The sequence below is a fragment of the Lepidochelys kempii genome, chromosome 20 (genome assembly GCF_965140285.1).
Source record: "Lepidochelys kempii isolate rLepKem1 chromosome 20, rLepKem1.hap1, whole genome shotgun sequence".
In the NCBI taxonomy this organism is placed as follows: domain Eukaryota; kingdom Metazoa; phylum Chordata; order Testudines; family Cheloniidae; genus Lepidochelys; species Lepidochelys kempii.
Genome location: NC_136399.1, coordinates 6085507 through 6110360, shown reverse-complemented (window position 1 = coordinate 6110360; position 24854 = coordinate 6085507). Strand labels below are relative to the sequence as shown.

The window sequence follows — 24854 nt, the reverse complement described above, 5'->3', positions numbered from 1 at the left end:
TGTGGCACCTTAGAGACTAACCAATTTATTTGAGCATGAGCTTTCGTGAGCTACAGCTCACGAAAGCTCATGCTCAAATAAATTGGTTAGTCTCTAAGGTGCCACAAGTCCTCCTTTTCTTTTTGCGAATCTTCAGGCAGTTTGCTGTGACTGAGGGTGGAGGGGCCTCTGCTAATGCAAAAGGCAGAACTGGGATGGCAGGAGGGCTCCCCCCACGCTCCCTCTGCCAGTACAGGTGGGGACTGAGGGGCATGGACGGGGGCTGAGTGTCCGACCTGGATTTGGCTCAAAGCTCTCGCTCAGAACTGGGCCTGCAGAGAGATGGAATCGAGGCAGCTGGCGTCCCCCCACCCCCACCCTCCCCGCCCCGGGCAGCTCCACACGCCAGCGTCCCTGGGAATCTTGGCACGACCCCTGCTGTACCCTCAGACCCCTGGGCCGGCTCCCAGCGGGATGAGCCGGGTTTGCATTTTGTCATCTGTTTCTTTGCCCTACTTTCTGCAGCACGTGCCTCACTGCCCCACATTCCCCGCAGCCTCATCTCAGGGCTGCCCGGCGACTGTGTGTACGTGTGTGTGAGTTGGTGTACGCAGGCGGACACTGTGTTCCTCCCCCCCCACACACGCTGCAGCTCCACGTGAGACACTGGGCGAGCTCCAGGGGGGGCTCTGATCTCCCCATCTCCCAGCCAGGTGGGCTGTAGCTGCTCCCTGGTCCCGGCCCCTCCAGCTGTCTGTTGCCAAGGGAAGGGAAGGGACCCTGAGTCTGTGCAGGGGTTCGGAGATGATGGAGTTCGTCAGTTGCACAGATTTCTCCCTGCCCTGTGTCTCCATGTCTTTCATTTTTCATCCTCCCGTTTCATTTGCCCTGCCCCCTGTTCTTTTTCCCCCCTCTCCCATTACACTAGCCAGGCAGGAAAACATCTGTGTGCCCTCCAAGATTAAACCCTGGCAGGCCTGAGCCCTGGGGGATGGATGCCGGCCTGCGTCCCCCGATGCAGTTCCCCTGCCCCTACTGGAGGCTGCAGATCCTGAGTACCCTCTATCCCAGCTGTTGCTTCCTGCTGTTTTCTGCAGCAAGACTCAAGCCAAGATCCCCATCTGACCTCCCCCGCACTGCTCTCTCTCCCCCAGGCAGCGTGATCCTCTACGTGGGCTCCACGGCCGGCTCCAGCCCCACCCCGGGCAGCCCACCCAGCGGCTACCTGGTGCCCTCCCCGCAGCACTCCCTGCCCTCATCGCTGGAGGAGCTGACGCTGACTGAGATCGGGGCCATCAAGCCGCAGGGTTCCAGCTCGCCATCCTCGCCTAAGGTGGCCTTCCAGTTCCCGGAGGGGGTCAGGTACCCCAGCAAGGGCCAGTCGCCCCCCACACAGAGCAGAGTTGCCACGGCCAAGCAGAACGGCGTGACCGGCACCTTCTCTAGTAAGTGACCAGGGCGCGCGCTGTCATCATCCCCCTTCTCCAGCTGGGGAAACTGAGGCACAGAGAGGGGAAGGGACAGCAACTCAGCAGTAGAATCCAGGAGTCCTGATGCCCTGGCCCTCTGCTCTAACCACTAGACACCACTCCTCTCCCAGAACTGTGGATAGAACCCAGGAGTCCTGACGCCCAGCCCCCCTGCTCTAACCACTAGACCATCCAAAGCAGCAGGAATACTGGGGGGTAGGGTACTCTCACATGAAGCCACAAGGGGCCAAATTGACACACAGCTGGGACCATGCACCCCCTCTTTGGGGGGTCCCCAGTCCTGTAGGGCTGGCAACCTAGTCTGGCTGGAAACAGGGGCATCTCCGAGAGGCTAGTTAGTGACTCTGGGCAGCAGTGGGAAGGGGGCTGGGTCTGAGGGAGACAGGTGAGACCCTGGGGCGGGGCAGATGGTTGGAGGGAGGGGGTGGAGCGCCCCTGGCTCTCCGTCGGGGAGGCTGCAGTGGGGTGGGCAGGAGGGGACCGAAGGAGTGTGATGCTCACCCCTCCCCCTCCCCCTTGCAGAGACGGGCGGGATGGTGCTACTGTGCAAGGTGTGCGGGGACATCGCCTCCGGCTTCCACTACGGCGTCCACGCCTGCGAGGGCTGCAAGGTGAGGAGGCGGGGTCGGGGGCGGGGCTTCGGGGGCGGGGCCGGGGCTTCGGGGGCGGGGCCAGGGGCGGGGCTTCGGGGGCGGGGGGGGGGACCAAGGGGACGCGCGGCGCCTCCTTGCAAGCCGGGGCGTCACCGTGGCGCCGTCTCCCCGGGCGACCCGGCTCAGAGGGGAGCTTGTTGCCAGCACCCCCCACCCCGAGCCGGCGGGGCGGGGCGGGGCGGGGGGGCACAGAGGGGCGGGGGGTGCCTGGCGCTGACCCCTCTCCCCGCTGGCCCCCTCCAGGGCTTCTTCCGCCGCAGCATCCAGCAGAACATCAACTACAAGATGTGCGTGAAGAACGAGAACTGCATGATCATGCGTATGAACCGCAACCGCTGCCAGCACTGCCGCTTCAAGAAGTGCCTGGCCGTGGGCATGTCCCGCGACGGTGAGCGCAGGGGGCCCGGCCCCTGGCCCCTCGCCCCGCCCCTGGCCCTCCCCCCTGCCCCCCAGCCCCGCCCCCGGCCCGCCCCTGGCCCTCCCCCCTGCCCCCCGCCCCGCCCCCGCCCCGCCCCCGGCCCTCCCCCCTGCCCCCCAGCCCCACCCCCGCCCCGCCCCCGGCCGCCTCCCTGCCCCCCGCCCCGCCCCCGGCCCGCCCCTGGCCCTCCCCCCTGCCCCCCACCCCGCCCCCGGCCGCCTCCCTGCCCCCCGCCCCGCCCCCGGCCCTCCCCCCTGCCCCCAGCCCCGCCCCCGGCCGCCTCCCTGCTTACCCTGCCCGAGAGTCTACCCCACCTGCGGTCCCAGCCCTGGGCTCCCCCCCACATCCCCTCTGCCAGTGCCCCTCAATCCCAACCTGCAGCCCCCCGCCCTTTTATCCTGGCCGTGGTTCTCTCTTGTGCAGACTCTCTGAATTGTGCTGACTGTTTCTGATATGCCGTCAAACCACCCTTTCCCCAGGAGACCCACAAAGGAATCTAGCAGGGGATGGAGGAGGTGGCTTGAGGCGAAAGGCCAGGGCACTGCCCCCCTGCGGCCGGGACCCCACCTCCCCCTGAGGCAGCCATAGCTGCCTCCCTGCTGCTCTGGCCAGTCAGCAGCTGCCCCAGCTGATAAATGGGAGCTCTGTGCTGGGGGCTGATTTATGGCTCTGAGCAAGCGGGGGGGGCAGTGCTGTGGGGGGATGCCAGGGCCAGGCTGTGATTAATGGCTCGAGCTTCTCCCATCCGCTCATGATGTATTTGTTAGACTTTGAAATGGCTCCTCAGCATTAGCGTGCTAAGAATGGCCGGGAGGAGGGGTGTGGTGTGAAGGGGTGGTGGAGAGACCAAGAGATGGGCCGAGACCAGACCCAGATCCATGGAGGTGTGCTTGGATCAGCACCAGAACGATGGAGAAGGATCAGGATTGGGGTTGGGACCACACCCAGATCCATGGAGGTGGGCTTGGATTAGCACCAGAACTGCAGAGATGGGCCAGACCGGGATTAGGGCTCGAACTTGAGCCATGGAGATGGGTCGGGACTGGGACCAGAATCAGAACCAGGGAAGTGGACTGGGACTATGACCAGAGGTTCCCAACCTGGACCTCTTCACTGGGACTCTTGGCTCCCCCGGCTTCCCTCCTCCCCTCCCCGATGGTTCTGGCTCTCTGCTGGTTTGGGTCAGGAACGTGTGAGAACCAGCTCCCTGGATCTCAGCACCATCAACACCCAAATGCATGAGTCCTGCGCACCCGTCCAACCACTAGTCAGGGGCTGGGGGCAGCAGGGGCCAGGCTCCTGGGTCCCGCCTGTCACTTGGCGTATTGTGCCAGGTAAAGCTTGCTCACTGGTCCAGAGTGCAGGGCAGAGGGGCACACAAAGGCAAAGTAGAGCCTAAGGGTGAGCAAACAGCCCGGGGATCTCGCCTCCCTTGGGCCTGATCCTCACAGGCAGGTGGGGGGAATCAGGAACTAAACCCCAAGACTGAGCAGCAGCCTCAAGAGCTCCCCAAAACCCCAGCTGCCAGGGGGTGTAGGGCAGGAAAGGCCCACGGACATTATCCAGGCTCACAGCTGCTGTGTTAACAAGGGGGGGGGACTGCAGAGAGGGGCAGGGACTGGTGGGGGAATAGGGAGAGATGTGGTATAGAGTGGGGGAGGAAAGAGTCAGGGACAGGGAGGTGAGGGTATGGGAGGAGGATGGGGGGGGGCTGGGGAAGGGAGGGAAGGGGGTGGGGAGGGAATCCCAGGATGCTCTCCCCACCACTAGCCCTGCCAGTTCCAGGCCCATCTGGGGCTTTGCGGGGGCAGCGGGATCCTGTGTGCGGGAAAGAAGGTTTCCAGGTCACGGCTGCCATGTGCAGCCCCCGCTCCAGCTCAGGCTATGGCAGCAGCTCCCAGAGCAGGCAGCAGCCTCCAGACTTTCCCCCCTAATCTCCCCCGCACGCTACTCCCCACCAAGCCCCAGGTGGGCGTGAGAACCAGGCTCTCTGCCCTGCCCAACACGGGGCTCGTTCACCTCCCACACATGTCCCCTCGCCTGAGGCTGCAGCACTGGGGTCCGATCCTGCTTTCGTTGCCATGTTTCCATGCAGGATTGGGCCCCTCTGTGCTACACCCGCCAGGGGCGCAGTGTGGGGAGGGGGGAATCCCTGGGGCTACTCCTCCCCTTCCCCTGTTCCTTCCACCCCTGTGATCCATCCCATCCCCACCCAGCACGGGCAGGGCTGGAAATTCACTCCCGGGAAAGTCTCTTGTTGGGTCAGAGTTATTCTGCTGTCGGGCCTCAGCGGAGCAAGGAAGGAGAAATTGGGGGAAAGTGGGGGCTGGGGATAAGGAAGATACTTGTTATCATCAGCTAGAGGTCTCCGAGCACTTTGCAAAGTGGAGCAGTATCACTTTCCCCAACTTAACAGATGGGGAAACTGAGGCACAGAGCAAGCAAGTGTCTTGCATAGCAAATTGGAGTTGGTATGAGAACGCAGGAGTCCTGGATCCCTTCTCTTTCCCCACCCACAACCACTAGATCCTCACTTCTTGGGGCGGGGAATAGAATCCAGGAGTCCTGGCTCCTCTTTCCCCTGCTCTAATTAGACATCACTCACCAAGGGTGGGAATAGAACCCAGGAGTCCTGACTTCCCTGCTCTAACCTTCTAGTCCCACTCCCCTCCCAGAGCTGGGGATAGAACCCAGGAGTCCTGACTCCCAGCCTCCCCTACTCTAACCATCCCCCCACTCCAGTCCTCCAACCAGGAATAGAACTCTGGGCTCTGTAGCTGCCTGCCAAAGATCTGATCTGACACCCACGCAGCCATATTGACTGTAATGAGTCTCTCCTGATTTACATCAGCTTATGTCTGGCCTCAGGTCGGGACTTGGGGAACCCCCTGAGTGGTGAGACCAGCAGGCAGGAGCAGAGGGAGCCACTCGGTCTGTCTGTCTCAAGGAGCCTTGATAAAATCTCATACTCCCCCCCCCCGCCTCCCCCATCTCTGCCTCAAGAGGCTCTAGAGGTGAATCCCACACCTCAGCAGAGGTGCTAGACCGTCCTATAGCAGTAAATTGCCCCAGCCCCTCTGTGCGTCTCCCATGGGCCTTGGTGCTGCTCCTGACTCACTGACCTCATTACGGAGAGAAGTGGAGCAGAGATGTGCCAGGCAGGGGGTGATCTGGGCAGAGGAAGGGGGATAGGCAAAGGTGCCACTGCGGGGAGGGGGGAGACATCAGCCAGTGGTGGGGGAGGGCCGCATGCGGGGGGTTTTGTAGGGCGTGTGGGGTGCAAAGCGAGCTGTGTCAGTCTCGACACACAGACCTCCAGAGGGAAGAGAAACAGCTGCATCGTGGGAGGCAGCTCTGCGATGCAGCGTGCTCTGGGGTGGAGCACAGAAGCCAAGCGCAACCATGTAGAACAGGACATTACTGTTACTACCTGCCGTGACTGGGGCCCTGCTGCATGCCCCACGAAGGGAACTGTGGGGGGTGACAAGCCCCTAGCGCCACCTCCTACTGCCTGGCCCTGGGGGGGGGGGCTCTCCACCCAGTGCTGCTGGCTCGCTCCCTCCCCATTGCTCTCTACCCCCAGTGGGGGGTGCTCACGAGTGCACCCCTAGTGCCTGCCCAGCTCACGCCCTCTCTCCTTCCTCCCTCGCCCCGGCAGCTGTGCGCTTCGGGCGCATCCCCAAGCGGGAGAAGCAGCGCCTGATGGACGAGATGCAGAGCTACATGATCAGCCTGAACGAGGCCCCCATGGACGTGGGGCTGGGGCCCGAGGGGGAGGCGCCCCCCAGCCCCGATGCCCAGGAGGAGGAGGCCATTGGCGCCATCTCGCGGGCCTATCATGACATCTTTGTCAGCGGGCAGGACCGGCTGGGCAAGCGGGCTGAGCCCTACCCCTCGCTCAGCTACACTGACCAACAGCTCAACAACGGTGATGCCTACGGGCAGTACGACTCGGCCCGCCTGCCCCTCTCCGGCTACGACGCCTGCCCCCAGGAGGCCCCCGGCTACGTGGACAACGGGCCCCGCCGCTTCGGCAACGACATCTACCAGGCCCAGCAGGCTGGGTATCTGGCCAACGCTGGACACTACCCCTCTTTCGAGTATGGCTACTCCGAGAGGGCATGCCCCTGGCGCTCGGCCACCAGCAGAGGCATTGTAAGTAGCCGGGCACGACCCCCGATGGCAGGGGTTAGGAGGGAGGGCACGGGCTCGCCCCTGGGGGGAAGCAGGACTGGCTCAGCTGGGTGTCCAGAGGGGGAAATTGACACCTAGAGACGGGGAGTGACTGGCCCAAGCTTACTCAGCCGAGTCAGAGTTGGGATGAGAACCCCGCCCTAACTATTAGACCCCACTCCCTTCCCAGAGCTGGGAATAGAACCAGAGTCCTGAAACCCAGCTCCCCCCACCCCCGCTCTAACCACTAGACCCTACCCCACCAAACAAAGGACGAGGAATACAACCCAGGAGTCCTGACTCCCAGACCCACCCCTCCACTCTAACCATTAGACCCCCCTCCCCTCCCAGAGTCAGGAATAGAACCCAGGAGTCCTGACTCTCTCTAATTCCTAAACTGTTGCCATCTGATTGTATTCAAATCCCTCCACCCCTCCCTGCCCCATAGTAACTTCCTCCCCCTTCGGGTTCCCAGTGGGAATGAAGGGCGCTCTGCACCCCTCTGGGTTGGGCCCCAGAGCCCCAGATCTGCAGCTGGATTGACACCAAGAAGCAACTTGGTTCTTAAGAGTTGGCTCCCCCTGCTGGGCAGCAGCGGTGCTGCTGCACCCTCATGCGCTCTAGGCTGCATACCAGGGCGGGTCTGTCTCTGCAACCCCATGTGTTGCCCCTCGGGCTCAAATACAATCTCCTTTGGGGAGACTCCTCCCCCACCCCCGCAACAATCTGAGATGCCAGATCCTTGCCAGCCGCAATCCAGAGTCACTGAGCCCCACAAATGTGGACCCCCTTCGAAATCTGGATCTCGTTCCTCCTGTTCCTCCAAATCTGGATCTGATTCTCCAGCTCCCCCCAAATCTGGCTCTGAGCCCCCCGCAATCTGGATCTGATTCCCCCATCCCCAAAGTTTTCAGTGTGTTTCCATTCTGGGGTCCCAATCCAGGCCCACCCTGCCCAGGTTAGGAGGCTGGTGCTCCTCTTGTCCCTCCCTGCATTGCTGACCTGCCTTGCTGTCCCCACCCAGGCATGCCCTTTGAACGCCAGCCCATACTGCAGCAACAGCAAGAGCAGCCAGCAGGTGTGGGAGGAGTTCTCCCAGTGCTTCACGCCTGCTGTCAAGGAGGTGGTGGAGTTCGCCAAGAGCATCCCAGGCTTCCAGTCGCTCTGCCAACAGGACCAGGTCATGCTCCTCAAAGCAGGCACCTTCCAGGTCAGTCAGATGCCCCACCAGCCTGAATCTGGGCCTCTCCTGCCTGGAGCGTGGCCTCGGGTTGAACCTGTAGCTTTGACCCCTGCGGGGTCGGGTCTGGTCTTTTCCCTTCACCCTGAGCTGACACACTGACTTGCTGGGGATATCACAGGGAGCTGGGTGGCTATAAAACCCCATCACAGGGAGAGAACCACAGGTCCCCCCAAGATTGGTGATGTCTGGGAACCAGAAAGTGGGTGCCCAGGAGGGACCCCGGAGGAGGAACACAGGCTCAGTTACCCAGAAACTGTGACCTAAACTAGACAAATTATGACTTGAAATAAAGCACAGATTTTTATGTGAGTGTAATTAACTATCAGCACAACTTTTACAGTCAATAAGTCCCGACATGGGGAGCAGATATTTTGTAGCGGGCTCTTCGGTCTAGCAGAGAAAGGTCTGACACCGGCCAATGGCTGGAAGTTGAAGCTATAGACAAGTTTAGGCTGGAAATCAGGTGTAAATTTTTAACGGTGGGAGTAATTAACCATTGGAACAATTTCCCAAAGATCATGGTAGATTCTCCATCACTGGCAATTTTAAAATCAAGACTGGATGTTTCTCTAAAAGATCTGCCCTAGGAATTATTTGGGGAAAATTCTCTGGCCTGGATTATCCAGGAGGTCAGATTAGATGATCACAATGATCCCTTCTGGCCTTGGAATCTATGTGTGTGTCCCTCTATGCTGGAGGGAGCAAGGCCTCTTTTTTTTCGTGTGCGCCCCCTGCTGTCTGGAATCAGAACTACTGACCTGTGTGTCATAGCCCCCATATGGCTAACTGTCATGGGAGATTCTCCTCTAGCTCAGGGCTTTTGCAGCAGGAGGATTCAGCTGGGTTCTGCCCCTGCTGTCTATGTGGCCATGACATGCTGGGCACAGATTCTGTTATATTGTGTTTTATGTGGGAAACATCAGGTGGGGGATAAACTGCTGTCCTAGTGGTTCCAGAGTTCCCTTCGTGAGTTCGTCTGTGGGGATCAAACCCAGGACGTGTGTCTCCAAACAGCTTGAGATAAAACTTCCGTAGCCTGGCAGCACCTGTAGAGAAGGTTCATCCACCCATGTCCATGTCCCAGGCACTAAACCCACCCTACTACCATGGAGCACCCTCATCCCAAGCCTCAGAGCTGCCAGGGCTATTCAATTTTCCACCCAGGCAGCTTGTACAGCACCCTCGACTCCCACTGGGAAGCCCAAGAGGGAGGAAGTTACTCCAGGGCAGGGTCGGGGATCGAATCCATTACCTGCATCTAAAGACCTAGTGGCTAGAGCACTGAACTGGGGCTTAGGACAGGCTGTTTCCCCTCTCTGTGCCTCAGTTTCCCCATCTGTAAGATAGGGATAATGATACTGACCTGCTTTGAGAGCTACTGATGACAAGTTCTAGGCCAGGGCTAGGTACTATTCTGATTATCATTGCCTGAGCTAAGAGACCAGGTCATAGGAATATAGGAGGGGAAAGGCTTCCTGGGTCAATGAGTCCAGTCCCCTGCTATCACAGGCAACCCAGGCTTATAATTATGTAACTCATCTGAGGACCCTTGGCACCCCCAGATTCCTAAACCCTGTACACTGTCTGGTCACTCACGGGGGACATTATCTGGATGCCCCCCACCGTGGTGCTTGTGTCAGAGCGCCCCCTGCAGGCTCAGCTCTGACCTTCTCCTCCCCTCCCGCAGGTGCTGATGGTGCGGTTCTCCTCCCTCTTCAACCCCAAGGAGAAGGTGGTGACGTTCCTGAGCGGCGAGACCTACTCACTCTGCAGCCTGCGCTCTATGGGCATGGGCTGCCTGCTGGACGCCATGTTCGAGTTCAGCGAGAAGCTCGGCTCCCTCGGGCTGGACGCCCAGGAGATGGCGCTCTTCATGGCTGTCGTCCTTGTTTCAGCAGGTGGGTGCGCGCCCCGGGGGAATCTCTGATGCCGGCTCTCTCTTTGCAGAGCCACACAGGTGACGTCAGCTACAATCCCCCTGCAAAGCCCATCCCTGGGTGTATCGGGCCAGGTGTTCTGCACTATGCAGGCTGGCCCACTGCTAAAAGCCCTGCTGCCTGTTCTCTACGCTTGGCCCTGGGGGCAAGGACAATGATGGAGCCGGAGTCCCCCATGTCCCTCAGGGATCGCACCCCCAGTGCATGCAGCATGCTGTTGCACATGGAGCTGAACCCGCCTGGGACCTTCCAGACCCCCCACTGAACAGGACTGACTGTGGCAGCTCCCTGGGCTAAAGCTTTCCAGGGAAGCCTTCTCCTAGTGTTTCGACAGAAGGGTCGCCGCCGGTGGGTGTTAGAGGTGGGAAAAGACCTAACTGGGCACCACTTTGTCCAGCCTGGTTTTAAACGTCCCATCCCTTCCCGCAGAACACTCTTCCCCAGGCTGAGATCTCAGCATTAGGAAGCCTCTCCTCGCAGTTTGTGAGCTGTTGCGTGTGTCAAACACCCTATACCGCTATCATGGAGGGAGATTCCCCTGCAGCGGGGACCAGTTGCTTTTTTTTGAAGCAGGTTGGGTCTTAATGTCATGACTCATCTGGTTCATAGATCGCTCTGGCATCTCAGATGTGGATGCCGTGGAAATTCTTCAGGAGACCCTCATCCGGGCCCTGCGGACTCTGGTGACGAAGAAGCATCCCGACGATTCCACCCTCTTCCCCAAACTCCTCCTGCGCCTTCCCGACCTGCGGACCCTCAACAACCAGCACTCGGAGAAGCTCCTGGCCTTCCGGATCGATCCTTAAGCCCACCGGAGACGCCCACCCTCCGAGCCTAGGGGGAGAAGGATCAAGAACAGTCACCGGACCCAGCACCTCGGGCTGCATTTAGCTCTTTCGAAGACGAGGAAGGAGGGCTCTGGCGTTGCAGGGCAGCACGTGGCCTGTCAAAGCCGGGCTCTGCCAGCGCACATCCCCCAACCCGGGGTGATCGGGTTCAGGAGGAGAGAGCACACTTCCCGCACGGCGCTCTGTGCCGCACAGCAAGGCCTGGAGAGCGTAGAGAACATGCGTCCGAACTGACCGCACCAACACAGACACAGTGTATATATGTGTATAGAACTCTCGCTCTGTATTGTGTTGAGGTTCTAGTCTATATATAAAGAGCCTGGATATGTTGTACATACTGCGTATCGGTAGATCTCGGGGGGGGGGGGGAACGGGACAGCTCACCCCACTCAAGTTTCATTTGAAGATCTAGTTCCTTCTTAGGGTGCATGCTGTTTTAGCTCATTCCTCTCCGCCTCCACCCTCCATTCGTACCAGCCCTCTCCTATGGGTGGCTTGTGGAGCTGTGCTCTGTGGACGGTATAGGATAGACTGGATCAGAAAACGATATCCAAGGAGCCTTTTCGTCAGGGATGGTAGGAGCACTCGTCCGGTCCATTTCCATCGGCCAGGGAGGGGCCGGGGCAGTTCTCTCCCCCACCCCCGTCCTGTGCTGTGCGTTTTCCTGGCTGGTATTTTTTAAACACGTCTCACGCCGTCAGGGCTTCCAGGGAGTTTTCGGAAGAGGCTGACGCGTGATGGCTTGGCTGGACAGGTGTGGGATGTGCTGGTTGTGTGGGGGCGCTGTCTCTCAGATGGGAGAGGTTGAAGGAGGCAGATCTTGAGTGCAAGCAGGTGACTGAAGTAGGAGAAAGGGTTTAATCGCCACTCCTCCCCCACTGGAACCTGGGGGTGTCTCTCCACCTTGGCTATTCCAGAAGAGATGGGATTAAGTCAGCCCTGGTGAGGAGGAGGTTAATGAAACCCTTCTGCTTCTTTCCTCTGTCCGGGGCAGTGCGCTTCGTACAGCCCTCCCTGCCAGGCTTCCCACGATTCCCCTCCGAGCCTGGAACAGAACTCGGGAGTCCTGCCTCTCACCACATCTGCTCTAACCACTAGACCCCGTCCCCGAGCCAGGAAGACTGGCTCCTGTTCCCCACCCCCATGGTCTAACCAGTAGACCCCACTCCCCTCCCAGAGCCACAATTACAACCCAAACGTCCTGAATCTCATTCTCCCCACCCCAGCCACTAGACAGCTCCCCCATTGCAGAAGAGCCTGGCTCTGTTTTTGTGGAGGTGGCACTTTAGACTGTTATAAGATGGAGACAAGTCTGGGGACCAGAAGTGGGGCCAAAGCTCCCCAGCTTTGCATTTCGATACATATCAGATCCTGAAGGTCTGCGGGGAGAGGGAATTAGCACACCAGAAGGGAGCACTTTATAGCTTGTGTTTGGTTCTTTGCCGAGCTCAGAACATCTGCAGGGAGAGGGGGAGCTGGGCCACGCCTCAGCTCCTGGCCCTGGGGCTCTGTTCTTTGTTTGTTTGTTTTTTTTTTAAAAAAAGCAACAAAACTTTGCACTTTTCTGAAAAATATAAATGTACAGAAAAAAATAAACTATCCCCTATCCCAACTCGGAGCATATCAGCAAAGGGATGCCCCCCTGGGGCACGGCTGTGAAAAGCCCTAGTGCCTGGCAGTGGAAGAAAAGAAACGGTTTATTTTTGGTCTAATATTGAAGTGCAATAAATAAAATAAAGACTTGCTTAACGTTGAGCTGAGCGTGTACAGTTTGGTATTGTTGCTTTTCCAAGTGCACCCCTCGCCGAGACCAGATCCCCCTTGCACTAGGTGCTGTCCATCCATAGCCCCCAGTCCCCAGCTCCTGGAGTCGTGGGAATCTATGGCAATTTCAATTTTTCAGTTTCTAGCTCTCGTGGTTGGGGAAAACATGACCTGCTAAGGGTCTGAATGCCTTACTAATGAGGGCCTTATTATGTTCCCATGTACACAGGTGTAAATCTGGAGTCACTCCAGATATTCACTGACATCGTTCAGATTATCATCTGGTTTAGGATGCAATTTTACTCTGTCAGGATGATTTCTCTTTTCTCCCTTCTGTTCATTCCCTTACTGATTGGCCCACAGAGCCACCTGCTGGATAGCTCTATCCAGCTATCTATCCTCATGCACCCCCTCCTATCTAGCTAGCTAGCCCAGTAGTTCTCAAACTTTTGTACTGGTGACCCCTTTCACATACCAAGCCTCTGAGTGTGACCCTCCCTTATAAATTAAAAACACTTTTTTATATATTTAACACCATTATAAATGCCGGATGCAAAGCAGGGTTTGGGCTGGCGGCTGACAACTTGCGACCGCCCATGTAATAACCTTGCAACCCCCTGAGGGGTCCCGACCCCCAGTTTGAGAACTCCTGATCTAGCCTAAATCATATATCATAATCATGGCATGGTATCTAAGCACATCAATTCTTCACTTTTGGGCTCCGTCTCTCTCTGTTCCAGGGGGACAGGGTGAAGTGAGTGAACCCCATTTTAAGAAAAGGCAATTGATTGTGCAGCAGTGTGAATCTGGCGTAACTCTGTCACTGTGACTAACCCCCAACCATTCGAGCATCAAGAGTCCAGCCCTCCCAAAATCATGCAATTGGCTTAAAATTCCTGAGGTTTTAAAAATACAATAATTTGGGGATCCTTTAGTTACTTTCAGGTGTTTTAGCCTTCAGGGATCATGTTTTCCAGCTTTTTTCCTCAGCCACAAGGGAAAGAAACCTAAGCTAGTACATCCATTTATTGAAATTTTTAAAAGCCTTCACAATCCATCGCTAGCTTTGAGTGCTCAATAGCTGACCTTCCACTGATCTTCTGCACACCATCCATCCATCACCTCCTGGTCGTCCCCTACTACAATGACCTTCCACCGTTCTTTCCATAATAATTTTCTCAAGGTTATTCCCATCTCTATGTCTCAGGTGACCACAGCACATAAGTTTGCATCTGTTGATTTCTGGCATCCGGGTCTGCTTCTCTCCAATAATATTTCCAACATAGGCATTTGCCCTTCTTTTTTCGTCCAGGACATATGCAAAAGTCTTTGCCAGCACATTTCAAAAGCTTCAGTTGTCTTCTGGCCAGCAGCATTAACTTCCCATGATTCACATCCAGAAATTACTCTGAAAAAATTAGACTTTTCGCCAGTTGCACCTTCCCACATTTCGAGATGTAACAGTTTTTCCATATTTTCTTAAGGGAGGCCACAGCTGAGCAAGCCAGCCTCAGTTATTGATCTTACATGGTAAATCTGTAAAGATGTAGGGGGTGACTAGAGATTGACCAGAGGACTGGCTGAAGGGACCTTTTCTGCCTTTACCAAAGTAGGGAGAAATAACAGAGTGAAGTAACTATCGTACGATCCTCACATCGCATGCGAGCAAAGCTCTGCTCAATGTAATCCAGCATCGCACGAAATGAAGGATAGAAGCAAAACTACCACCCCAACAAGTTGGTTCCAGAGAAGGCCGAGACACATGTGACCAAATCGTAAATATCTGTCACATCATTGAAAAATGCAGAGTGCATTCATCCATTAATCATGTGTTTCACTGACGCCCCAAAAGTGTTAGATATTGTCCCACACCCCCATCTTTGGAGGATACTGGCAGACATGGGGATTCCAAAGCCTCTCACTGAACTCATCACAAGTCTCTATCACCAAACAGGCCAAAGAGCAACCAGCAGGTTTTCCACTGGGTGGGGTGTGAGACAAGGGTATATTTTGTCCCTAACATATATGCAGAATTTATGATGACAGAAACTTACTTTTTTTTTAAATGAAGGCTGAGATTCTCTTGTATTTGCATGACTTCAGGAGCTGGGACTTCAAGAAAACTCTCCAACTCACAAGAGTTGGTAACATTGCCATGAAGTCAGTGGGGTTACCCTAGTATCAAACCAGTGTTCGTGTGAACAGAATCAGGAGCAGAGATGGGTCAAAACCAGAGCCTCAAAGCTGGATCCCTCTGAATTTTGAGGGAGGGGGTACCAATGGCAATCCCTTCTTCTGACCTCACCTTTGTGGCTTTGGTTCCAGGATGGGAATACTCCTAGTGCAGACGCAATCCAGGACTGGTGTTGGCCACCCTCCTTTGCAAGCTGGAATCCCGGAGGCACAAGGGTGGTGAAATACACCTTGTTACCTCTCCATTGCCAGGCCCGCACCTCCCATGCCGATCAGTAGAGGATCCAACCCTCCCGCTCTGCAGTCTCCTTGTCCAACACCCAGTCTGGGACCCCCAGTTCCAAAAGCCTGAAACCTTCACTGTTCTACTGTAGCATCAGGGATCATTCTGCTGAGGAGGAAAACAGCTGGTTTGGGAACATCTGCTCAGCTGTGATTGTTGCCCAGAAAGTGACTATCTGGAGCCCACCTTGCAGACAAACACAGCAACAACAATAGAGCCACTGACACACAGAGCCAAATTCTGCTCTCACAGTGGTGTACATCTAGGTTAACTGGGCAAATCCAGGCTCATAACGAGGCATGCACAGAGCCTCTGTTCCCTGGAAACATGCCCCTTAATCTCTTTAGCAGGTTTTAGCCCAGTTTTGCGTGCCACTGCTGCCCACATACTAAAATGGGCTGCTCCCTCCCATTTCTTGTGATTCTTAATGACATCTCATTTCCTGGCACCAAATGCTGGAGCATGATGCCACACCCGCCCTTTGGCATGCAGCATTTGACCCCAGGGCAAAGAGACAGGCAGCCCCGACGGAGCTGGAGACCAGTGCCCTGGCACCCAGCAGCCGAATGGGGCTGTGCTGGGGGGAAAGCACTTCCGAAGAATAAAGAGGAAAGACACTGTATGGTCCAGCAGCACAGCTGAGCAGGGATGGTGGGCCACTGCGTTCGATGTTCACAGTCTGCATCAAGGCCAAGCTGTTTGGATCCGAGGAGCCTGTGCTACTCCCAAGGGAAAGGAATTGATGGGACATTATTTGAGCTACATTTTTCAAATCTATTTCTTTACATAAGTGCTGGGTGAAGCTCTGGGGTCATACAGGGATCCTGATCTCTGCAACACTGGGCTAGCAGGGGCTGGGAGCGCTGTGGAAAAGATGACGTCAGCCCCAGGAAGAGCAAGGGGCAGGCCTGGTGGTAGGCTGGGGAAGGCAAAGGATAAGTGATGAGGTCCAGTGGTGGTTATGGCACCAGCCCTGGTGATTCAGGTTCAAGTTCTGGCTGTGTCACTCGCTGGCTTCCTGTGCGACCTTGGGCAACCCACACCGAGCTTGTCTCCGTGACCACGTACTGCGCGGCAAGCGGAGGTAGAACTGTACAGGTCTTTAGCCTCTCTGCGCCGCAGGGTCCCCTCTTTAAAATGGGGGTAATAATGCTTCTCAACCTCATGCGGGGGCGGGGTGGGGTTGTGAAGATAAACCCCGTAATGGTTGCGATGCGCTCCAACGCTGCGGGAATGGGAGCCGTGGAAGCACCTCAGCCAGACAAAAGGGGAGCAGGCTCTGGCGGAGCTTCCTGCTGACACGACGCCGGCCTTGTTGCGACGCGCGGCTGGGGTGACGCCATGACTCCAGGAGGCTGTGACGGGGGAGGTGGTGCTTTGCCCCCCCCGCCAGCCATTACATGCCCCACACTGGCATTTTGGGGCCTCCCCGCCCTGCCACTTCGCCGAGCTGCAGCACCGCGGCCACATTTTGAGGGGGTCCCCGCCGGGCCAGGTCACCCCACGTCGGCGTCCACGTGACCCTGCACCCCCTTTGCCCCCCGCCCCCAGGGTCCTGTGGCCGCGTTGGGAGCGGGCCACGCGCTGATGTCACGCACCAGCAGCACTCCGACGTCATGCGCCGTCACCCCGGCGACGCGAGGATGTCATGAGCCATCACCGTGGCAACGGTAGGACGTCACGCATCAGCACCATGGCAACGCTGGGCCGGCCTCATGTGCCCAACACCCGCGACTCAGGCCCTCCGGGGGAGGGGGGAGAGGTCACGGAGAAGGTGCGAAAGCAGCACGAGCGGCCTAGCCACCCGCCCCCCTGCAACGCTCGCCCTGTGGGCGGGGCCAAAGCGGCTCCCCCATCACGTGACCCCTTCTCCAGCATGGCGGCGCCCTGGGCTGCCTCGGACGGGGGCCGGCGGGGTGTCGCGGAAGCGGGTCGGGTTGCGTGTCAATGAGGCGGGCGGGCGCTGGCGAGAAGCCCCCCCCCCCCGCCCCCGAGCGAGCGGGGAAGGTGAGGGGCTGAGCGGGGAGCTGAACGCTGGGGAAACTGGGGAGGGGGGGGGGCTGGCCGGGGGGCTGAGAGGGAGGGGGCTCTGGGAGGAGGGGGGCTAAGGGAAGGAGGGGGAGGCTCTGGGAGGGAGGGGCTGGAAGGGGAGGCTGCGAGGAGGGGGGCTCTGGGAGGGAGGGGCTGGAGGGGGCTCTGGGAGGAGTGCGGGCTCTGTGGGGAGACTCGAGGGAGAGCTCTCAGGGGAGAGGGAGGCTCAGGCTTTGGGGGAGTGGGGGACTCGAGAGGGAGCGAAGCTGGGGGATACTTTTTGTGTGGGAACGGAGAGTTAGTTGCGGGTTCTGAGAGGCAAATCCTTGTGGGAGAGCCTGGGGGGCTGTGAGTGAAGGGGTGGGAATGGGAGGCGTCTTGGGGGGATCCCTCTGAGCTGGGTGGAGCTGCCTGCCAATGGGGGCTGTGGCCCCCAAGTGCTCTTGATGAGGTTGAGGCTATAACTCCACATGGTTGCCCTGCTCAGCTTTGCCCTTTTCCCAGGGAGGCGTGGGGAGATGCTGTGGTGACTCCTCCTCTCCCTTCCCAAGCCCACGTATAAAGTGCTCTCTTCTGTTAAAATGTTTCCTGCCGCTAACAGGGCTGCTCTTGCCACTTTGACCATGTTTTCAGCAGACTGTTTCTATGCTAGTGAGTTTCTTCAGAGCGCAGGAGTCAATGTGGTGATGGTTTCAGAGTAGCAGCCATGTTAGCCTGTATTCGCAAAAAGAAAAGGAGGACTTGTGGCACCTTAGAGACTAACCAATTTATTTGAGCATGAGCTTTCGTGAGCTACAGCTCACTTCATCGGATGCATTCAGTGGGAAGTACAGTGAGGAGATTTTATATACACACAGACCATGAAAAATTACACATTGTAAGGAGAGTGATCACTTAAGATGAGCTCTTACCAGCAGGAGAGTGGGGTGGGTGGTTGAGAAAACCTTTTGAAGTGATAATCAAGGTGGGCCATTTCCAGGAGTTAACAAGAATGTCTGAGGAACAGTGGGGGGGGGGGGAGGAATAAACAAGGGGAAATAGTTTTACTTAGTATAAAGAAAAGGAGTACTTGTGGCACCTTAGAGACTAACCAATCTGAGCATATGCTCAGATAAATTGGTTAGTCTCTAAGGTGCCACAAATACTCCTTTTCTTTTTGCGAATACAGACTTACGCAGCTGTTACTCTGAAACCTGTCATTACTTAATATAATGACTCAACCACTCCCAGTCTCTATTCAAGCCTAAGTTAATTGTATCCAATTTGCAAATTAATTCCAATTCAGCAGTCTCTCTTTGGAGTCTGTTTTCAAACTTTTTTTGTTGAAGGATAGTCACTTTGAGATCAGAAATTGAGTGACCAGAGAGATTGAAGTGTTCTCCGACTGGTTTATGAATGTTATAATTCTTGACATCTGATTTGTGTCCATTTATTCTTTTACGTGGAGACTGTCCAGTTTGCCCAATGTGGTGATGGTTACTGAACACACTGGCCCCTAGCAACTGTACTAAGAGCAATCTCGAGCTCTTTCACATTTGATCTGTCCTCTGGCTTATCTTTGAGCTCAGGTGGGAGAGTGTTGGTGAGAGGAAAGTTTTGATGTCCTGTATTAATTTGCAGGAGGCTCTCAGACCAGAGCACAGACGTCATCATCACAAGTTGCAGGTCTCAGCCCATAGGCTTAAAATTGAACAGAGTATATAGGCTAACCTGCTCTTTCACTCCTTGAACAAACGAATCCCTTCAGGTCAGGTTGGAGGCATGGGGCAGGGGAATGCGGGTGATGCTGGCTGTGCCCCAGCCTACGCTGTTCTCCCTCTATGACTAAACAGGACTTTTGCCTCCAGAGTGTTCAGTCTGACACCTTTCACCGTTGCTTTACCAAAAAGAAATAGAGTCTCTTTAAAAGGTAGAGCTACAAAGAAACTCAACAAGAACACTTGAAGCGCGGTTTAGAATGATGTGAAGGAGGACACAGATGCAAGGGGAGGCTTTATTGTGCCATACCCAGATTAAAGGAGGGGATGGTTCCAGGCACTTTCTGGCAATCTTGTAATTTACAGGAGACCTAAAGGAAGCCATTCTATGGTAATCACTGTGAAGTTTGGCTGTGAAACTGGTGGCATGTCTTTTTGTAATTTTTCTTTAAAAACATGTGCCAAGATGGAAGTTAAAATCTCTGATTCAAGTGTCCCCAGTGGATCTTTCTTTCAGGAACACAGCCAGAGAGCTACAAATATCACACAGCAGATCACATGCTTTTTTCTTTTTTTTTTTTTTTCCTCTTTTCATTGTAACTGTTATCCTCCCCTATGACTTGAGGGTAGGAAAACAGGATGTGTTTTTTTTTTTCTAGCATTGATTTGTGGCATTAGCTACTCTGTCCAACAGTCTGTTGGTACCAAAACCTTTACATCCATTCACAGTGAAGAAGTATCAAAGATCATGAAACCAGTTGCACCATCTGTGGCCTTGTCTTCACTACCGTATGTTATTGTGTTTCTACATAATTATGTAGAGTCAAGTTAGCTGACAGCATACGTCCCATGACTTTGTGGTCAGTGTCGATAAGGATGAGTTGGAGTCAGTGTTGTTGCTAGTTGAGGTTAAACCCTAGGGGTATGATGGCAGGAAGGTCTTTATCACACAGGGTGAGAAGGATGATTTACTGTGGTCAGGCCATTGGACTGGGATTCAGGAGACCTGGCTTCAATTCCAGCTCAGACACAGACTTCCTGTGTGACCTTGGGCAAGTCACTTAACTTAAATCAGAGAGATCTGAACTGCTGTTGGGATTTGAGGTCCCTTATCAAGAGAGGGATGGAAGAATGCAGCAAGTTCAGCTGATGATTCAGGTTTTGAAAATTTGCAAATATGGGGTTAGAGGGAGGCAGATGAAACAGCTGGAGGGAATCCTAGGAATTACCCCTATAGGATGGTCTAAAAGCCTAAATCATCTAGTCAATATCTCTCAACCCTTGGCTCATGCAGGATAGCTCCCTGCAATGTATTCACTGGTATTTTATCCTGTCCAGTTCTAAACATCCTAACTAATGGGGCTTCCGATACTTCCCTTGGGGAGACTCTTCCACAGCCTGAGAGATCTCAGTCCCAGAAAGGTTTCCCTAATTCTCAGCCCAAGTTTCCCTTTCCTTAGCATCAACTTCTAATTATACACTTCTTCCCCTCCCCTTGGGCCACCCTGAATGAACATTTCCTGGCTGCACTTCCAATCATATGCCTCATCTGTGGGACTTGGGGGTCAAGTGGAAAGTTTCAGAGGGAGGCCGCATGCCCAGCTAAGAACAGAAGGGCCAGAGCGCTCTAGGAAGGAGAGAGCATCCCACAGGGTATGTGCATGGGAGCCTGAGGTTAATCTCCAAGCAAAGCCAGTTTGACAGCAGTGCAAGGCGTCACAAACTGCTATGTGCTCGGGGCTGCGGCCCCTGCTGGCTGTCATAAATTCAGGAAAGGTGGCTCTCCCATCTGTGTCTCACTGCAAGTTCTTCTCTTCTCTCAGGTGCTTTGGAGTAGACCCCAGGGGATGCACATGATGTTTTGAGGCACCATGCTACTCACTGCATATGTCGCCTTTGCTGTCCTGCTGGCAATATGCCTGGGTTTGGAGTTCTCTGCCTGCCGCGCCAAGCTCACTGTCAGCGCCTGTACCAACCCTGTCTTCCTGCGGTTCCAGCTGGACTACTACCAAGTGTATTTCCTGGCTCTGGCGGCTGACTGGCTACAGGGCCCCTACCTCTATAAACTCTACCAGCACTATCACTTCCTGGAGGGCCAGATCGCCATCATTTATGTCTGCGGCTTTGCCTCCAGTGTGCTCTTTGGACTGGTCTCCACCTCCTTGGTTGACTGGCTGGGTCGCAAGAAATCCTGCATCCTCTTCTCCCTGACCTACTCGGTCTGCTGCCTCACCAAGCTGTCCTGGGATTACTTTGTGCTGGTAGTGGGGAGGGTATTAGGGGGGTTGTCCACGGCCCTGCTGTTCTCCGCCTTCGAGGCGTGGTATGTGCATGAGCATATGGAACGGCATGACTTCCCGGCAGAGTGGGTCCCGGCCACCTTTTCGAGGGCCGCCTTCTGGAACAACGTCATTGCGATCGGAGCGGGGGTGACAGCCAACTTCTTCGCTGAGTGGCTGGGCTTGGGCCCCGTGGCCCCATTCATGGTCTCCATCCCCTTCCTCATGCTGACAGGCATCTTTGCCATGAAGAACTGGGATGAGAACTATGGCAAGAAGCGGGCACTGTCCAAGACTTGCATCGATGGTTTGAAGTGTCTGCTGTCTGACCGGCGTGTCCTGCTCTTGGGCACTATCCAGGCCTTGTTTGAAAGTGTCATCTATATCTTCATCTTCCTCTGGACACCCGTCCTGGATCCCCACAACCCACCTCTGGGCATTGTCTTCTCCAGCTTCATGGCTGCCAGCATGGTGGGGTCATCGCTGTACCGTATTGCCACATCCAAGAGGTACCACCTCCAGCCCATGCACATCCTCTCTCTTTCTGTCTTGATGGTATTCTTCTCCCTCTTCATGCTGACTTTCTCCACCAACCCTGGGCAGGAGAACCCTTCTGAGTCCTTCCTGGCCTTTTTGCTGATTGAACTCTCCTGTGGGCTGTATTTCCCTGCCATGGGCTTCCTCCGGCGGAAGGTGATCCCAGAGAAGGACCAGGTGGGCGTGATGAACTGGTTCCGAATCCCCCTGAACCTGCTGGCTTGCCTTGGCATGCTTATCCTCCATGACAGCGACTACAAGACAGGTACCAGGAACATGTTCACCATATGCTCTGTGATGATGGTGATGGCGTTGTTGGCCGTCGTTAGCCTCTTCACCGTGGTCCGGAACAACGCAGAGCTCAAGGTGCCTAGCCCGCAGGTGCAGAATGAGCTGTCCTCCCCGGAGCTCTGATCACATGCCTGGCACGACTGGCACCCCCCCCCCCCGTTGGTAAAGTCTCCAAAAGCTTAATACTTTGAATACCAAGACTCTGGGCTAGAGGAGAGGACTCTAAGTGAGAGAGACTCTGTAGAAAAGACAGTTGCTCTGAGGACTGGTCTTTGGGTGTTGGGGCCGGTCCGGTATGTTCTAACTTTCACTTGGAAAAACGTTTTGTTTCAAACAAAATTTGTATAAATCACAAGCAGCCTCGTGAGCGCCCAGCAAGCATAGTTTGTTCCTTCCCACCCTGGAGTGCCTGCGTCCAAAACTTCCTAACCCGGGCCTTCAAACTCTGGGAGCTCCCCGCATCCTCAGTTCTGTAGCTGCCATGTTTGGAGGTGGCGGGGAGAGGCCAGGCGGTGGGAGCACATATCACAGCTGCTTGGCCCCTAGCTTTTGCTGGGGGGAGAACAAGGAAAGAGACTCTCTTCACATGTTGGAGGTATTGACCCCAGTTACTGCATGAGCCAAACTCCAAACCCCTTCACTCTATTATTTTTTTTTAAATAAAAAAGAAATAAAACTCTTTCCTTGGAGAAAACATCTCCTGTGGTTTTATTCCTTTGTGTCCTGAAGTCTTTCACCGTGCATGGAAATTTAATTATTCTTACGGTTGTTGGTTCAAGGGCTGCAGATCCGCCTTCGCTTCACTTGGATTTGTTGGGGCCAGGAGATGGCTCTGTGGGGGCTGCTATTGATTAGGATTTAAATTCAGGCAGATGTTAACCCCCCTTTCCCAACACTCTGTTAGACAGGAATTGAGAACTGAGTTTGCTAATGCCTGAGCTCTGTGTGTGGCTGGCTGTCATGGAGTACCTGGTTCAGGAAGCATCTGGCTCTCTGCCCCGCATGAATATTGAATAGAGGATTCCTCTCAGCAACTGCAACCTCAAGCCCAATCTGGAATCCTGATCACGCCACATTTTAGAACAGAGTTTATGACTAGTTTGGTGGCATGATTGTCTCTAAACATGGCTGCATTCCCACAGAATGTGGTTAATACTTTGGTTAGGAACCAAGGCAGCTGACAACAGTGAGTTGCCCTTGCCAGTCATGCAAGCATATACTTGTCTTCCTGTATCCAGTTCAGTAGTTTCAGGTGAAACTAGTTTGGCCTGTCCTCCTCCATCACTGAGTGCATTGCCCCGCGGGTTGCTGGTGCTGCTTTTTGCCCATCCTCTGGGCACTCTACCCCTTCTACATTAGTTTGGGATAGATGCCCAGCTATTCCCTGAATGCACTAATGCAACTAGGCTTTGGCAGGGAGGTAAACAGGGGTGAGATTGTGTTGGGGATATGGGGGAGGGAAAGATGCCAGGACCCCCAATTACCATGTTTGTAAGTGGACTGGAAGAGTGTCAGAAATTGATTACAGAAACATGAATGTACGCAGGGCCTTAAGGGTGCAGCATGCTGGTCCATCTTCGTTAAAGGGGCCCTGAAGTCTTGGGTCTATAAAGAGTAAAAACTTGAAGCCTTGCTCCAGCAGCTTGCATTCCCCTATAGAGAGCGCCCCCTTCCTGTTTCATGGTGAGTGACAAGTTAATGCTCTGAAGTGCTGTGTACAGAATGACTCTTGATAATTTGCAAAAAGAAAAGGAGTACTTGTGGCACCTTAGAGACTAACCAATTTATTTGAGCATAAGCTTTCGTGAGCCGCAGCTCACTTCATCGGATGCATACTGTGGAACTCCCATTGCAACTCCCCCTACTGGGATGCCTCAGCATGCGCTCTTCTTCAGTGCCCCCCTGCCTCTGAAGGCAACCCCTGTAGGATGAAGGGGAAGGATGGTTAGGACAATAGCCTGGCACTTGAGACCCGAGTTCAGGTCCCTGCTATGCCACAGATGCCCTGTGTGAGCTTGGGCAACTCTTAGTCACTCTGTTCCACAGTTGCCAACATGTAGAATGGGGATAAGAGCTCTGCCCTGCCTCCCAGGGGGATTGGGACGTGTCCTGGATCCCCAGGAGCTATGCTACACTCCAATGTTTAAACAGTCCCTTGGAGGAGCCGCTTGAGTTGGCCAGACCCCCAAGGGGTCCCATTCTTCCTTAAGGATCGGCCATGGGGCCTCAACACCTCTGCGACTGAGCCCCGGGGCTCCAGCTCCCTTGCTTCACACTATGACCTCTGCCCAGCAAGAATGACGTAGACTCCCCCTCAGAGACTTGGCCACTCTTCAGGGACCAAAGCACCTCGGCAAGGACTTGCAGTGACGCCAGGCAGCCTTTTCAGAACAGAGCAGGGTTTGTTAGTCACCTGGAACACGGCTTCAGGAAGTCCCTAGGTTAAGAGAGAGAAAGAAAGGTTAAAATGGAGTCCATTCTGGCCAAGCCAGCGTGCCACACGGACCAGCTGCTGCGGACTCCATTTTGGCTCTCTCCTCTTTGTCAGTTCCAAGGGAGAGCTCTCTCCATCTCAGCCCTAATGCCCGCCACCAGACGCCTTCTGGGCCATTGTTCTTGAGCTGGGGCCTTTGCTCTGCTTCCCTGCCAAGAGCTGAGTGAAAACTCCTTCTTTTTGGTTGCTGGGTATGAACATCCTGGCTAGTCAGTGGTGGTGACCACAAGTATTCAAAAATCATGAGGTAGGCCCCCAAAAACTATGACTGGCTTAAAAATCTTGAGATTTAAAAATAATACATTTTGTGTCCTTTTCATTTGCTTTCTGGGTTTCTGAGCTTTTAGGTCACACTGGGGTCACACTTTCAGGCTTTTCACTGTAATCGGGGGGCCAGAAACTTACTTTGTATTGTGGGTGTGCAACATGGGGATCTGGCAGGGTTGTAAACCAGCTAATGCTGTTAGTTATGTTACCACCACCACCGTAGATTATTTTAAAAGTGGAGAATTTTAGAAATCCAAACCACTTGACACTTTTGATG

At 55.1% G+C, this 24854-nt stretch overlaps 2 protein-coding genes across 5 annotated transcripts in view; both read left to right on the top strand.

Annotated features, from left to right (window-relative positions):
- LOC144929620 (nuclear receptor subfamily 1 group D member 2-like) overlaps positions 1-12496 on the top strand; it is a 29321-nt gene extending 16825 nt beyond the window's left edge. The window contains exons 2-8 of the mRNA XM_078849727.1: positions 1134-1424; positions 1992-2080; positions 2366-2510; positions 6199-6695; positions 7738-7923; positions 9644-9854; positions 10503-12496. Of these exons, the coding sequence (XP_078705853.1) occupies positions 1134-1424; positions 1992-2080; positions 2366-2510; positions 6199-6695; positions 7738-7923; positions 9644-9854; positions 10503-10699 (1616 nt within the window). The 3' untranslated portion in view covers positions 10700-12496. The remainder of the gene's footprint in view (positions 1-1133; positions 1425-1991; positions 2081-2365; positions 2511-6198; positions 6696-7737; positions 7924-9643; positions 9855-10502) is intronic.
- Positions 12497-16860: 4364 nt separating this feature from the next.
- The window catches only part of LOC144929619 (molybdate-anion transporter-like), a 42839-nt gene continuing 34845 nt past the window's right edge, over positions 16861-24854 (top strand). The window contains exons 1-3 of one of the 4 annotated variants that reach the window (XM_078849726.1): positions 16965-16988; positions 19369-19498; positions 20533-22510. In XM_078849726.1, the coding sequence (XP_078705852.1) occupies positions 20581-21939 (1359 nt within the window). In that variant the 5' untranslated portion in view covers positions 16965-16988; positions 19369-19498; positions 20533-20580 and the 3' untranslated portion in view covers positions 21940-22510. Of the gene's footprint in view, positions 16989-18198; positions 19499-20532; positions 22511-24854 lie in introns of those variants that run through there. The other 3 variants (XM_078849724.1, XM_078849725.1, XM_078849723.1) reach the window with 3 other exon arrangements.